This window comes from Hetaerina americana, unplaced genomic scaffold, assembly GCF_022747635.1.
Source record: "Hetaerina americana unplaced genomic scaffold, ioHetAmer1.1.p SCAF_111, whole genome shotgun sequence".
Taxonomy (NCBI): Eukaryota; Metazoa; Arthropoda; class Insecta; order Odonata; family Calopterygidae; genus Hetaerina; species Hetaerina americana.
This window is the reverse complement of record NW_027286193.1, coordinates 436,953-454,561: the sequence shown is the minus strand read 5'-3', so window position 1 is coordinate 454,561 and position 17,609 is coordinate 436,953. Positions and strand designations below refer to the sequence as shown.

At 34.3% G+C, this 17,609-nt stretch overlaps 1 protein-coding gene across 1 annotated transcript in view; it reads left to right on the top strand.

The window, feature by feature from the left end:
* LOC139701278 (zinc finger protein 726-like) overlaps positions 1-16,853 on the top strand; it is a 30,161-nt gene extending 13,308 nt beyond the window's left edge. Inside the window, exons 4-6 of the mRNA XM_071599755.1 lie at positions 5,959-6,054; positions 10,085-10,198; positions 15,911-16,853. Coding sequence (XP_071455856.1) covers positions 5,959-6,054; positions 10,085-10,198; positions 15,911-16,708 — 1,008 coding nt within the window. The 3' untranslated portion in view covers positions 16,709-16,853. The remainder of the gene's footprint in view (positions 1-5,958; positions 6,055-10,084; positions 10,199-15,910) is intronic.
* The last annotated feature ends 756 nt before the right edge of the window (positions 16,854-17,609 follow it).

Below are 17,609 nucleotides of genomic sequence, written 5' to 3'. Positions count from 1 at the left end.
TTTTTTGACGAAAAATGCAACAAATACCATCCAACAGCCACCGAATTCACCTGATTTGGCTCCCTGTGACTTCTTTCTGTTCAATCGAGTTAAAAAACCATTACGAGGAACGCGTTTTAGCAGCCGAGAGGAAGTAATGGAAAAATCGCAGGAAGCACTGATGGACATACCGAAAACCGACCGTAACTTTTGCAAATGTCAAGTTATGACACTAAGATTTAAAGGGAATATCAACAACAGATGTACCTATTTAACAAAAAAAACAGAACTCAAATCGGAACGATGGGAGCGCCACACGGTGGTTATTCCGGGAACTTTTTGATCAAGGTAGTATATGCACAACAAAACCCTATCGAAAACATTCACCTATGCGGAGAAAAACACACTTACCGTAATACTAGCACACACAAACAATAATGCACACTCATGCAGACATACTAACACATGCATAAACTTACAAGCATGAGATGCCACATAATTGGGTGCTCCAGTCATTTAAACCTCCAAGATTTTATCATGCCCATTTTAAGTCATCACTTAAATATCCTCCTACCACCTTGTCAATTTCCTATTCCACACATAGATCTTCTCCCCTCACAACTCCCCTACCCAAACTCTTCATTCTTTCCCCAATAACTACTTTCTTATAAATATATATATGAAAATACACATAAATATATATATATATATTTATGTATGTATGTGTGGGTTGCTGTAGTCCAGTTGGTAGAGCATTGAACTGCTCACCAGAGGGTCCTGGGTTCGAGTCCCAGGCAAGGTGTTCTGTACACCTGCATTTCCATTAAAGCTAAAGTGATTTTTGGGTACCAGGTCTTCATTGGAAACCGTAACCGGAGCAGAGAAAGGAACTGGCCCCCAATAGCCTCCAAATATCCAGATAAGGCCTGAAATAGTGTCTGCAGGGCTAGAGCCCATGCGGGTGGCTCCTGCTCCCTGATGCTCAGTGATTATAATGGGGGATACTGAATCTGGTATACTTAGCTTCAGATTTGGGAGCCAGGTGGATATATAGGTGAGACAAGGCCTGAGTTGGTTTGTCAGTCAAAAAGGTTCACAAAGGAAGAGTGCCTTCAGATCTCTCTATTGTTAGTTGGTGTTACCCCACCATGCACATGTCAAACCAATTGACCTCACCCATCTTCAGTCCGAGACACATCTGGCAACAAGCAAAGGATCCAGAAGTTGGACACATATCCCATCCACAGCCAAGCATGTCTCTGCCATCTCCTGAACCAAGGAACAAGTCACCAAAGCTGAGCATGGGGGAGCAGGATCCACCTGCATTGGCTCTAGCCCTGCAGACACAATTTCAGGCCTTATCTCAAGAGATGCAGATCATTAGGCAATCGCAAATCCAGCCCGGTAAGTCAGCAAGACTGGTAACACCACTACCAACAGCACCAATGATGGCACTAAAGAAGAAGTTATTGGCACTGCTCGGCAAGCCCGGCCACATGGATCACCCCACCAGAGGACAACAATGAGGTCCACACCCTGTGGCATCTGTTAATCATATGCATCAAATAAAAGCATGTGGGATAAATGACAGTTATAAAGTGGCCACATGAAGAAATTTCATGGTCGCTATTAGTGACAATAAGTCCAGATTTAGTTCAAAGAATTCAGCAACAATGAATTGAAGTTTTAAAAAAATATTGTTTCCCAAAGTTAATTATTGAAGTCTCTGATATTAATTAGGTTTTCTACAGCTGCTCAGTTTTCTCAAGCTCAAAAGATATGTCAATGTGATAATTTTTTTTTGAAATTTTTATCATCTGCCATTATTAAAGTGCATAATGTCTGCCATTTTTATGCTGTCTCAGTTGTCTGGTGAGATTGAAAATAGATAGCTGATGATGCAATTGCCAGTGATGCTGTAAAGAATAAGACTGTGAATGTCTGAGATGATGTGATCCTGGTCAAAGAGGAGGTTCACACTTCTAGTGGTTGCTCTGTTGCTCCTGTAAAGGATGAAGAATTGCCAATGCTCAAATCAATTCAAGGTGACTGGTCCAGCAATGATGAAGCAGAGAATTTGGTGAGTGTTCATATTCATGTTGTTTGCATAGTTAGCACTCTGTGCTTTGAAATTGGTATTGTTCACAGTTGAACTTAGCCATTTGAATTTTTATTATCTTCCCTCTTAAAATGTATTTGCACTTTCTATTTTGTTATCCTATCACCTCACTTGAGTTATTGTGACCATTAATGACTGCAGTTTATATACCTCAGTTTGCATTAGTGATTAGGAGAACGTAAACAATTCTATCAGTCGTTATAACTATGGAGTTATGAAACCATCTTTGCAGATGTAATGCTTTTCTTTGATCTTGCAGGACCCTTCGAATAATGGAGGATTCTGCTTGTCTTTAAATTAAGAATTGGAAATTAAGGATAAGTGTATAACTAAATTTCGGATGGGATGAAGGATGCCCAGGAAAGGATCAGTTGCTGGAACAAGATAAGATGGTCTCATCACTGTTGTGGGTATACTTTTTCATCAGCAAAGCCTTTTCACTGCCCTCAGTGTTTCCTTTTGAGTAATTATGAACCATCAGTTGATATGTATCAAGTATATGTAAAATCAAAATGCAAATATTGTGTTTCAGTTGGCAATTTATAAATGCCATTTCAATTCCTTTGAATAAAATTTTAATCACTTTTTTGATTGTTCATTTTGGTATTAAGGCAGTTTCTTTGTTAGAGTTTAGTGTGAAAACCATGCCATTTTATAGGCGCTTTGGGCTGAACCATCAGATAGACCAAAACTCTGACTTCATCATTTCTTCCTCCTTAAGATGTTTGGCAGCAGTTTCATCTCAATCTACCAGTACAAATTACTCATTTGTTTTCCTTTCTGTCCACTTTACCTTCTCAAAACCCACATTTCAAAGATTATGTCTCTGATCGACATGAAATCAAAGCTGAATGATCCAGTCACTAAAATTATTAAAGGCTTGTTATATGATGAGGTTCACTGTCTGAAGTGCCAACAATTCCCTACCTTCTATATTGTACAACTTACCACAACCCTTAATATTAGAATCAATAATTACCTCAAGACTCACTCTTAAAATTCTTCCGATTGGGATACTTCCAATCCTAAAAAAAAGCCCCAGTTCCTTTGATAAATACTACAATATCTCCATTTTAATATCTCTCTCATCCTTATACCCTCAATTTAAACATATAATGACTAATTGATTCTTCAAATACCCAGGTGTTTATATTAGTTATTAATTAACTCAATCTTAACTTCTGTTCAACTTCTATCTGGGGAATAAATTAATGCAACTTTGGAAGGCACATGTAATTGTAAATAGATATTAAGTGAATACCTATTCATGAACACATGGCCACCATTGAACATTCAATTTCTTCCGGGACAAACAGTGCCTGGGAGAAGACTTATGGAAGACATTAGAATGCAGATGGTTGACTGATACTTTGGCTCATGTCTGTTTGGATAACTTTGGCTTATCTACTGTTGAAATCATTAAATAGTTAAAGGGATAATTTGCACCCTACACAGCCAAATAGAATGTGCCACAACCATGTATTAACAATAGAATGCACGTTACTCCTCTCACCTAAACTTCGATTTACGTTTAGACAACAGTGTTCAGAGAATATAAAACTAATACCAATTCATTTAATATATCTTATAAACAAAATTTTTGAAACACCAAAACCAGACAACTGAACCTACTTTGGCATCTATTAGATCCTCTAACGTATGTTCCAGCACGATTTGTAATTTAATATTGTCGCCGAAAACATTGATCAACAGACCACGACTGTTTAAGCACAATCTGAATACTTCATATTCGTGTTTATCGCATGTTATGAAGGTTTTAGAGTATGCCGAATGATTTATGTGATAATCTAACCTTAGAGGAATAATACAATATGTTAGCATTTATTGAACTAGTATTAATAGTTATGAACACAGGCGAAAAAACTAAGTAAACGCAGGGCATTCGCCTTTCATTTGTTATCTGTTACACTCATTAGAGAAGTGATTTTATGGATTGAAATAAATGATCTTAGTCCGATCCCAAATATTTGGGTTTCAACAGGAATGTATAGCAAAGCATTAAAATGCCATAATTCATTAAAATCCTATGGTCCAAATTTGAAAATAAGAGTATCAGGGCAATAAATCCTTATTTCAATACTCTTTCATATATTTCTAATGAGAATCATGTGGGACTAACTCATCTTGCAAAAAAAGTAAAAATTTTACCAAGGCAATTTTAACAAGGCAATTAAATTGCTGACATCAACTATTCATAAATGATATTACAAATCATTGCATGGTGGACTATAATTTCAATGTAAGTTTTGGTAAGGACACCAAAAAAGAAATCTGTTGCATTTTATTAATCTTGACAAAGAAACACAACAGCAGCCTATGTAATTAGTTAAATAAAAAGGAGGTAAATCATTTTTAGAAAAAAGAACCATTGTGAAGATATGGTGTGAGAATATGGAAAGTATAAAGAGTATATGGGTGACATTGGTGCCCTAAAAAGGAAGACAGACTGATTTTTATTTGTCCAATGTCATCGGCTTGATATTATTATTTGACTTAATAAATATGAAAACAATAAACAATGAAGAAACAATATGATTAAAACTCCTTCAAAGAGTAAGAAGGGCTGACGATATTATTCACCGAAAAAGGCAATTTTTTCTCTTTTTTGCTATGTGCATGTGTTTTTATGTCATTGCAGTTGCAAAGTCAATGAAACTGCATCATCTACACTTTTGAAAAAAACAAAACCATCTATCTTGATAAACTAAAATTCAAATTTCAATTTTAACATTATTTCATCTGGAAAAAGTGATATTTTCGATGACATTTCAAATGACTGCCTTCGATCGGAGAGAAGATAAAATGGTTTTTCTACATTTAATCAAGGAACATGTAAGGAAATATTAATTTTTAGCCAAATTTGTCTTCGTCATTGATATTGCTCATATTATTAGATAAAACTGACCTCTTCTCGATTGGTTATTACGTATTTCCTTGAAGGATAGCTTCCCCTCTTGGATACCATTATAGAAAAACACAAAACACTTGGCACATCGACGCTTAGGCAGCCGGAGTCCCGTAAGCTTCTCCATGCTGGCAGAGCACACCAACCAGGGATAATATGCATCCTCCACAACCTAATAGACTATGCCATTAACATGTATTAACACCAGATTGCACGTAACTCCTCTCGCCTAAACTTATATATACATTTAGACAACAATGTACGGAATACATAAAAAACTAATACCAATTCATTAAGATATCTAACAAACAAAATTTTTAAACCACTTAGCAAGACAACCTACTTTGGCATCTATTAAATCCTCTATCGTATTTTCTAAATTTATTTGGAATTTACTATTCTAGCCGAAAACATTGATCAACAGACCGGATCAGTTGATCAATGATACGCCGAATGATTTACTGGACAATCTAACTTCAGAGAAAAAAGCAATCTGTCAAAATGTATTGAACTAGTATTAAAAGTTATTAACACAGCCGAAAAAAACCTAGTAAACAACATTATAGCAGGGCATTTGCATTTCGTTTTCATTTGTTACACTCATTTGAAAAGTGATATTATGGATTGAAATAATTGATCTTAGTCCGATCCCAAATATTTGGGGCTATTTCAATGTAATCTAGTAATTAGTTAAATGAAAAAATTCAACCCTTTTATACATGTTTATTAGGCGATGAAGTATGACAGGCATTCTTTGATATAAAGTGTAAAACAACAAAAATTAATTTCTTCGTAAATGTTCCGTTCATTCATTCGAAAGATCTGGGAAATTGCTCAAACACACAATTAAAAGAGCTAGCGAAATAGACTTCTGAACTTACTTTATAATCTACTAAATTCTCTTTTTTCTTTTCAAGCATGAATTGTAAATTAGTCTTCTCGCCAAAACATCGATAAACACGTCACGACAACTACAACACAGTCTGCAAACTTTAAGTACCGCTATATCGGAGAGTCTGATCGTTTTCAAGTCTACAGAAGAGTTGAACTAAAAACCAACTATAGAAGTACGCGGCCATTTTTCACACATTACTTCACAGAGCATTTAAAGTTTTAAATATAGCAATAACACACAGAATACGTCACACGTCTGCTGGTCACTTGCATTTAATTCTTCATTTGTTTCGAATGGAAAAGGAATGGGTTGGTGCAAAAAGAGAGGATCTTAATCCAGATCACACATATGAAAACCTTCCTCGCGATTACTCAGATTTAATTCAAGGCTGAGTCAGGGATAATCGGAACCGGCCTTTCATAAGATATTTATGACCTTTTGTAGTATCAATGAAATCATTTGAATAGGCATTGAAATAAATGAATGAAAACATTGCTGTTCCGTTGTTTCATTTCAAAGATCCGTGTCAACAGATTTACAATAAGCATTGTCTACGAAGAAAACATTCATGGATTAAGCAATAATATAGGCATCTATCAGCCGTCGTATTCCTAGGGTAATGCAAATATATTATAAATTCTACTGTGCCGTTTTTTCATTCGGTTTCTTTCTGAGTGCACGTCAAATTAATTATTCGATATTTGACGTCCCCGTTTCTGAAATTCGATAAATGTTGACCTATATTCCAACATAGATTAATGACTTCATGCTAATATTATTCATTTCATTAACCTGAGGTAAATTTATTTAAATATATTCGGTTATGATCATACATATTTATGTAATATACGTGCGTTCGTAGGCGAATATCATTTTGTCATATTCATGAAATCAGTCTCACTTGATGAACTGCTGTAATAGTTATCAACTAGGGGCATAGGAAAATCTGGGAGGTAGAATATCTTAAGATTATTACGTAGAGCCATTATACTATTATTATCTTGATCTTATGGAAAAATCTAATCGAACTGCCATAATAACGAACACCTACCTTTGTTTATACGAAGGTGGGTGGAAATAGTATCTAGGGAATATATCACAGATTGGATTTCAATAAAATTTCATAAACAGATATTCACCAAAGAACGCACTAAATCCTCTGGCCTTAATATCACCTTCTTTCTTTTACACAACAGTGTACGGGACATACAAACGACATTCTATCTCATATAAGATTTTTTGCACACATAATAATCTAAGCACTAAACACAGACAACTTAACTTACTTTGAAATCTATAAATATTCTATAGTCTTTTCCAGCATGATTTGTAATTCACTATTCTCGCCGAAAATTTTGATTTACAGTCCAGGACTGTTTAAACACAATCTGCACACTTCAAATTCGGCTTTATCGCACATTATGAAAGTTTTAGACTACTCTGAATGATATACTGAACAATCTCACTTACATCAATAATGCAATATGGCACAGTTACCTTGAAAAAGACTTAAAATTTAATAAAACTGCCGAAACATCAAGGTAAACAACTCGACAGCTGGACCCTTGCATTCCGTTCCTCATCTGTCATTCTCATTTGAGAGGTTCACTTGAATTACAATGGTATTAATTTTTATGGAAATAAAGGATCTTAATCCGATCGCAAACATGTCGGTGTATTTCAATGTAATCTAGTATTTACAGGGAGGAAAAATAATTCCATTTTATATAATTTTATTAGTTGATGAGGGATGACGGGCATTCTTTGATATCGTATACAATTCGAAAAAACCAAAAAGTTCTAATAAGTTCCGATCATTCATTTTGAAGATCCGGATCAATAGATTCATATAGGTTTTGCATGCGATTACCAAATGTAAGAATAACCATCCATATAAGCGAAAGTTATTGGGCGCAATAGACATAGAGTGTATTCAAAATATTACAAGTTCCATGTACCCGATTTCTCATTCAGTTGCTTCGTGAATAAACATCCAAATAATTCATCGACCCGTGGGAACGGGACTTTGACCAACTGAATCTTTTTCTCATGATGTGAATTGTTGTCAAGTTAATAGTAAACGTTGTTTGTTATGGTTAGTCGGATAATTAAGATCTCAAAATAAGCTTATGCAATTTTCACTACACAACGTAAATAAAATGAACAGATTGAGAGCGAAACGCAAGTTTCATGTTGGGAAGTTATGTTGTTAAATAGAGTTGTTTTAGTAATTTTTTAGGCTAATTCAAGTAAATTGTGAACGTTGTTGTCATATAATTAGCGTTAGGTTCTTCCGTAAATCATTGGTAGAACTTGCAAACGATAAAGATGGGCGATAAAGCCGGAATTAAACTCTGCAGATTACAATTAAAAATTCGCGGTCGGTTGATGAATGTAAGAAAGTAAAGTACTCAATTAACTAAGAGTTTAAATAATTTTAAGATGCGGAAATTAATTTGAATTTTGTCATCACTTGGAGCCAAAATATAACCAGATCGACTCTCCGCCTCGCGCTTAGTTATCGATTCAGAACGAACGACCCAGCGATATATAGTCGGCCATTTTGGAATCTATTGCTAACGAGTTTTTAATATTGATAGTCTTAAGTGCTACGAAGATGGCTCGACAAGAAAGTTTAAGGTGTAGATTATGTCTTGGCCGTGGTGGTCGGTTGACAAATATTTTTAGTGAAAACGACGATGCTGAGCAGTTGGTGCGGGAAGCAATAGAAGAGTTATTGGAATTGAAAGTAGGCCAATCAATTACATGTTTACGTTTTCACCATGACGCTTTTATCGCAATTTTACCGCAAAGTTTTTGGTTGTTCCCGGTTTTATGTCAAAAAATGCCTTTGCATTACCATGTTAATAATTAGAGTTCTTTGGAGAGAAGATGTTTGGGGTTTATAAGCTTGATAATCTTGTTTTCGTAGGTAGTGAGGGATGGAAGCCACCCGTGGTTTATTTGCTATCAGTGCTTTAAAATACTGACCGATTTCTATATGTTTAAGCAGCAATGCTATGAAAACAGTCTTATGTTGGAGAGGCAAGCGGAAAACAAACACGAAGAGAGAAATATTAGTTCTTCCAAGGTGAGTTTTGTTCAACGTATGTTTTTATTGTATAATAATCTGAGCAATGTTCGTTATAACAATATGCATTAGGGAAAGTAAGGTATATTCATTAATAAACGTGTTTCTATTAAATGAATTTCCGCTCTAAAGTACAAATGTCTAATGACAAAATGACAAATACGGGCATTGACTTAAAAATTGCGTATATTGTATGCATTAGATATGCAGAAAGGTAAAAAATTGTATACTTACACTTATACTTTATTATAAGAGCATGGGTAAGATTACTTTGTCTGACTTTCCATTACACGCTTTATTCTGATTACAATTTTCGTGGTTTTCATCATCATATCTTAACATTCATTTTGTATACATTTTAAAAATAATTAATTTTCGATACAGTTTTTTACAATGCATTGCCAAAGTTATTCCTATGTTTTTGGTATGTTTACCACTCTGTCAGATTCATTAATGTATTAGTTTTTAACAGATGTACTTATATGCAGAAATATTTCATTTATGTAAACATATACTCAATGTTAGTTTTTTATTTAACCTTGGAAACAATTTGCCAAGAAAATGACTAGCATTTAATTTTTAAAACGTATAAGTTATAGGGTCATATGGTCAAAACATACAATTTTGAATATTCCTGATTAAAGAAGAATTTGCATTTAGTCATTGTGGAATGTCTTAGATTTTAAGTTTCTCTTCATGTATGTCCAATTATAACATTATATAATTCATTTTTATTCATCCACATCTTAAAATAATTCTACTCCCTATATATTAAAATTGGCAAACAGGTCATCTGTTTTTGGATTTTACAATTATTTATCTTATTAATTTGTTTTTGCTGTGATGCTCTTCTAGCTATGTGTATGTATGTGTCTGCCCACATGTTTAATTGGAAATCTGTTATGTCATAATCATAATGTATTAGCATGAAAGCCTTGCTGTTTAATTTAAAATTGCATGCATCGCAATCATTATCATTTAATAGAAATTGTTGATCATGCACTCAATTTCAATTTATACACTGCTAGTCTAATTTTTTTGATATTTTTCAACCTTTTTAACAATTATGTACAGATCACAGTGAAAAGGGAAAAGATGGATGTTGAAGAACCAGAGATTATTGTAATTCCAGCGAGCAAGGAGGAAGTGGACCACAATGTTCATATTCAGGAAGGGACTTTACTTGAGGTGGGGTAAATTGAAGCATTTATGCCATATTGACTAAAGCTTAATTTTTCAAATCATGACTACCTTGAGAAGAACAGATGTTTATTTGTCATGCCATAAATGTAACGGTATTTATCCAAGTTAATGGTATAGGTCTTTATGAGCAAGACATATTTTTAGCCTTATAGCATTTTTGCGATGGTCCATATATGTAACTCCTTTAAAATAAAATGGCAAAAGCATGAAAATGCCACTTATGATATGAATCATGTATTCAATTAGCTGAATGTAGAGATTTATTTCTTAGGATGAGATGAGATGAGCCCAGGATTATGAAGCAAAGTAAACTGTTAGGATAGGTAATGACTATTGTGTAGCATGGCAGGTACAAGGTTTGTGAAAAAATTCTTGGGATTAATTTTAAAAATTAAATTTTTAAAATTAAATTTTTGTAATACATGATAAAATGCCTTGAAATAGATTTAATTCTATTTGGGGTGAAAAAAACTTCTAAGCAGATGTTCTACGGTTCGAAGGTGCCCTGGTAGGTGGATTTGGGGAGGTCATTAGGAATTTGAATGAACAATTCTTTGATAAAACTTAAAGATCCCTCTAATGGTGTCCTTTTAAGCAGGATTTAATTTCAACAACAGGAAATACATAGCTTTTGCAAAGTAAGGACTTTAATGAGATGTCAGGATCATGGAGGTGATTCAAATAAGGTGGGGTGTATTCAAAAAGGTTAATGTAGTGATTTGTCAGTTTTAAAGTAGGAAATGCAGTTTGTGCCATGTAAAGACTATAAGGGTGAATCAGATTTGTAGAGATGCTGTTTAGGTGTTCTGTTATTCTGCAGCTAATAGGGCTGGATGCAATGTTCTGATACAATTAATATGGGATGGAAAAAACATCTAAGTAGATATTCTACTATTCAAAGGGGCCCTGGTTGGTGGATTTGGGAAGGTCATTGTAACCAATCATAACCAATAGTATTGGATATGATGAAAAGGGAAAGGGTTATGTTTCATTGACTTATGTAATAGGCTAGACAGAAGTTACTGTAGATTCAAATATAATGTTTTTTGTGCTGCAGGTGGTGTTGGGTTGCAATTTGATAGGATGCAAGTTATAGGGTCTGAAAAAATGCAGTACGTGCAGTTGCATTTGCTGACTGTGCTTAGAAGTGATGGGGCTACTTGCAGGTGGACTTGAAGATGCAAATGTCCCACCAGTTTTATGGGCATTTAAAATAGAGGGACAATGTAGCAATAAAACTTTAGTGCACTGAATCTTATGAGTAATTGAGAAAAGTTCATAGGTTATTTAATTTTATGGTTTTTGGATAAAGAACTGTTTATCAGGTTGGGACTTTTCAGGCAGTTTGGATGAAGGAGAGGAGTTTATTAGGTTAAGGTTTGAGAATTTAATTATTCAGCAGTTTTTCAGGGTACCCATTTTTTCTGAGACAATCAAGTAGCTGGTCCCATTATTTTTATTGGAGGGTAATGTTCTTGTAGGAACAGAAGCCACAGACTGAATGAGAAAGGGATGAAGAATTTTGTTTGTGATAGGTGGCCCCAGTTGAAATAAATTTACTGGTGATTGTTGGTCTGTTTCATTCAGACTGAAGGGTTAAAATTCTATTGTAAGGGTCTATTGTACCACATTTTACAAGGGAAATTTTGAAGGTAAGATATTATATTTTTTTATAATGAATATCATATTTATTCTCAAATTTCTGTATGTCATAGGAAAGCCTAAGCATTTAGAGTTACCTTGACAATCACTCATATTTTTCATCTATGTAAGCCACTTTTAAATACTTGAGTCATACCTTTCTCATTCCGCAACATTTAGTTAACTGACATCTGCTTCTTGCACTTCCTCGTCTACCTTGAACTTCTGTCCTCAAAGGCATGTTTGGAAAACAGAAAACAAGAGGTTATCACTGGGGGCAATGTCCAGGCTTTAAAGAGGTTATTTGATGATATTCCTGCCAAATTCATTCATGAAACCTTCATTCATCTATCTTCACATCAAATGACCAGTTGAAGTAGGCTGGTCATTTGATGTGAAGCCATGTTCATATGTATTGTCATGATGTAAACACACTCCTTTGATGAGACAAGTTGATGCAACCAAGAACCTTTGACACAATATTCTGCACAGAAAAGTTTTCATTAAGTATTCATTAAGGCCTTTTCAATCGCATAAAGAATAATTTCCAGGCTATTGTTGGCAAACTTGTCAGTTAAGGCCACCGTTGATTCTGGCAACTTCAGCCACCCTGATGGCTTCTAATCTAGGAAATTTTCCTAGCATCTAACAACAACCTGCACTTTTTAGCATGTTTTTGATGTCTTTACAACTCTCAACATACTCTTTCACTAAATGGCAATGAATTTATATTGGGGAAGCGGTCAGCAGTTGGCTTCCTGATGCAGCAGGAGAAAGGTATGATTCTGGTATTAAGAGCTGCCCAAAAGGATGCAAAAAGTGATTGATTATCAAGACGACAATGTAGAAAAATAGCTAAATGCTCAACCTTTCCAAAGATGTTTGCAACATTGAGAATAAATTTCATTTTTCATGAAAAAAAATAAGGGACCCTACTTTTCGAATCTCCCTTGTTTTGCAGACATAATTTGTCCTTAAATTTGAAAGAATTTTGGATGAAGACTGGTTGGGTCAGTTGGAAGAGGAAATAAATGGATGAGGTTTGTTGTGGTTTGTAGGCTTAAAGTTCATGGCTTCTAAGCTTTCATTCTTTAGGGAATGCAATGTATACTGTGGCTTTGAGAATTGTCATGCTCTAAGGAATTCGGATTGAGTGTCAATGTTCCAGAAAGTTGTACAAATTTTGCATCAAAGAAGGGTTTGAATTGGCTATGGGTTAAATGTGGTGGCCTATTAATTCCTGGTAATTTTTGGTAGCATATAGAATGAGGGTTCTCAGGATTATACAAGGATATGATATATATAATTCTGGACAAAATTAGGGTATTATTCAGCAAGGTTTAAATCGCTACCAGATAGTAAGAAGGAAAGATGTATGCTAGCAATTAGAGATGAGTTGACTAAGATTATAGCTGACATAGAAAATATCTAAGAGAATTGAAAGGAATATTGTGTAAAACTGTTTAAAAAAAGTTTATACACAGAAAGGTAAGATGACTGTGAAGAAGATAGCCTAGGTCTAGCCATACTCAATGAGGACATAGAAGGGTTATAAAGCAGATTAAGTTAAATAAGGCAGTAGGGGTACACAATATGTTTGCAGAATTACTAAAAGGTTTTGGGAAATTTTGGAGGAAGAGTATATGGACTGATTTGTAATAGTGTAGAGGAAGGAATCTGGCCAGAAAAGTTTGTATGATAAGTTTTAATTCCTTTCCAAACAAGGTAAAGGTCATATCAGGACTACGGAACAATAAATTTGAAATACTGCACATCTAAAGTGGTTCTTTGGATTTGTCGATAAAAGGATAGTCAAGGAAAAAATATGTAGAGGATTTTTAGTCTAGTTTAGTAACAACTAATGCGAACATTAATTGAGAAGAATTTATATTAAAATCAGTATGTACTTATCTGTTTTGTTGATTTCAAAAGAGGATCGAGATGGTTTGGGGACTAATGTACTGGCTTCCTACCCAGAGGGCCCGCGTTCAAATCCTGGCAGTGTAGAATATTTTTAGAGGTATCTCAATCCCAGCTTGAGGAGATTTGTGGAGGGCAATTGAGTGAGTATGCATCCGTCAGATGGGACGTTAAGCTGCATACCCCTTGGCACCTTTCATAATGAGTTGGCTAATGCCAATGCTGAGTTTCTCTCCACCCTTCAACCTTTCCCATCCATCCCCTATGGTGCAAATAACCTTGGCTGTTGGTTGCCTTCCCTGAATACTACTACTTGATTTCAAAAGCTCGTTTGTTAGGTTGAATTGGGATGAACTAGAGTAAAATGCAGAAAATAGGAATGGATAGGATAAACAGAAGGCTAATCATTTACCAAGTAGAGGTAAAAGTACTCAGAGATGAAGGGGGGCTTAATGTAAAGTATGTCACTGGATTTTGTTTTGTTAGCAGTCCCAAAATATTTATTTGGTATTTATGTCCATCCATAATCCATCTTAACTGGTAATTACCTAAACAATATTACAATGCATATGAAGTTATTACATGTTTACAAAGTGTACAGCCTTGTTTGATGGATTCTTATTATCTGTTCCATTAAACAGAGGCCTTAGAATAATTAAGTCTCAAGGGGCATTTCTGTTTATCAATTTTTTTAAAACAAGGGGTTTTAAGAGTTTTTCACCCTGTAGAGTCATATGTAGTTATTTGTCTTGTGTTTCTCAACAGAACTGGGTGACAACTTTACAGCAAGTCTCTGATTATCTCTGCATACATTAATCCTATCATCCTAACCAATGCAAGTAAATTATTTGAAGAAAAATTTTTTTCAAGAGGTATCAGCTAAAATATTATTTGTTTTAACAATTTAATGTATGCGAGTTAACATTTTTTTCATCTTAATTTTAGAAAAAACATGTTTTTCAAACATTTTTCATGGATATCCTGAAAATCTGTAATTTTTTTTCTTTGATCTTGCAGGATAATTTGGAAGATGCAGAAATAAGTATGCTCTCTGAGGAGGAAGTAAACATTAAGGAAGATTGTGATACTGAAATTCCTCAGATGGAAGTAAGACTGGAAGGGGAGGTGTTGCATGAACAAGGTAAGGAAAGCTAAGGACTCTGCTGTCACTTCACTTTTGCTACTTTCTGGTGTAATACAACTACTGTTGATTAACCCTTGCAGTACCATTAATGCATTTTGGAAAGACTGAGTTAACTTTATAGAATTTTATTTAAAATAACTTAAAGGCCATTTAAAACAGTATGATAAATTGCAAAAAGATGATAATATTGTCATCTCTTATTTGCAATTATTTACGAACATATTTAATATTATTTATTAAGCTACTCAGACTAGATCTTTTAATAATCTTGCTGTGTTTTCAAGCCATTTCTTTGTTTGCTTGATTATTCTGATTTTAAATATAATCAGTTAGGAATTATAAATGAAATAACCCAAAACAACCATTTTCACTTTCAATATGTTATGTTTTTCCCCAAGTAAGATCTAAACATTGCGTGAAAGGCTGAGTTTAGCTCCCTGTAACTTCTTTGGGTTTCTCTGGCTCAAAAGAGCCTTGAAAGGAAAGCACTTGACAATGAGGAAGGTAAAATCAAAATTGCTAGAAAGCCCAATTCAGGTCAGCATTATTTGATTACATGCTTTGTTCCTGGGATTTAAGCACAGCTGATGTTGCTAAAATGCATACATAGAGTGATGAATTTCTACAGGAAAAGACTAGACATTCGATTGTATGCAAATTCATGTACACATATATGATTGAATGTGAACATGCATATCTATAATTATAATTTTGCATTAATTAGTGTATTCCAACTGGTGAAAACAATTTTTTCATCAGAAGTATTTATTTTTTAATGAGTATATACTTTACCTTATCCTTCAAATCTTTCAGATGAACACCGAAAACAAGTTAATGCAGGGGAAGATGCTTCAGCCTCTCAAAGATATATTTGTGAAATTTGCTACAAGGTATTTGAACAAAAGGGCCTTCTCAAAGATCATGTAATGCATAAGCACCTTAAGAAAATGATGCAATTCAGATGTGATGTTTGTTTGGAGGTATTTAAGAGAAAAATTGACCTTGCAAGTCATATCAAATTGGTGCATGCTCTTAAGAAGAAGCACCAATGTGAATTCTGCTCCAAAAACTTTCTATATTTAAGTAAACTCAAAATTCACATGTTGACACATACTCGGAAAAAACATTTCCAATGTGCATTGTGTTTTAAAGGTTTTGCTGGAAAGATACATTTACAGATGCACGTGTTGACACATACTGAAGGAAGGGCACACATATGTGAGATCTGTTCTAAAGTATTTACTTGTATTGGTACTTTAAAGAGGCACATGTTGACACACACAGGTGATAGGCCATACAAGTGTAGGATATGTCAGAAAACATTTACCATAAATTCTAGTTTAAAGACTCACATGTTGACACACACTGGTGACAAGCCTTACAAGTGCAGGATATGTCACAATTCCTTTACCAAGAATTCTACTCTAAAGACTCACATGTTGACACACACTGGTGACAAGCCACACAAGTGTCAGTTGTGTCTAAAAGCATTTGCTGTCAAGAGCAATCTAAAGTCACACATCTTGACACACACTGGCGAAAAGCCTTACAAGTGCAGGATATGTCAAAAAACTTTTACCCAGAGTAGTAGTCTAAAGACTCACATGTTAATACACACTGGTGAAAGGCCACACAAGTGCAGGATATGTCCAAAAACTTTTACCCAGAAGTGTAATTTAAAGACTCACATGTTGACACATACTGGTGAAAAGCCAGATATGCATCACATATGTGATACAGAATTCACTTTCAACAGTCAGATTAAGTCTCACAAGTTGATACACCAGTGAAAAGCCATTCAATTGCATTATATGTTCCAAAAGGTTTATTAAGAGTAGTTATTTAAGGTCACACATGAAGACACACTTCAAAATAATAACATACATATAACATATAATAATGTAATATGTATACAAAATCATTCCTCTATACATACTGTTGACAGACAATATATATATATGTGAAATATATTTTTAAGAATGATAATGTTAAAGCTTCATAATCAATAATTGTTATGTTATATAAATTTCTTTTAAAAAAGAGATAATTATTCAATCTACACTTAATTAGTTCCTTCTTTACCAACATTAATATTCACATAAATGAGATGCTTACATTATATATATATATATATATATATATATATATATATATATATATATATATATATATATATATATATATATATATATATATATATATATATATATACATATATGCATACACATATATATGTATACACACACATACATATATACACACGTATATGTTATTTAAGGTCTAACTATGTTAAAAAACACACATTTCAAAATGATAACATATAATAATGTAACATGTATTCAAAATCATTCCATATGGGAAGGCACTTGGCCCATATGAACTTCTCCATAATGGAGCTTAGCTGATCTGAGGAGCTTGAACTAATGCCTTCAGAGTCAGAGGTGTGAAAGAGACAGGCAGAAGTATGTCCTACCCTTTGCAGGTAAGTTGGATTCTTAAAACAATAGGGCTGATATCAAAGAGAAGAAAAAATGACATACGATCCATTCAAAGAAGTTTCAAAATTGTGTTTAGAGGACAAGGGGGAGAGAGAGATGGAGGGGGTGATTTTCCTCCCCAAGGTATATCCCATCATCTTCGCACACCCCTTCCTCTACCTTCCTCAAACCAAGGCTTCCCAGTAAATAATCC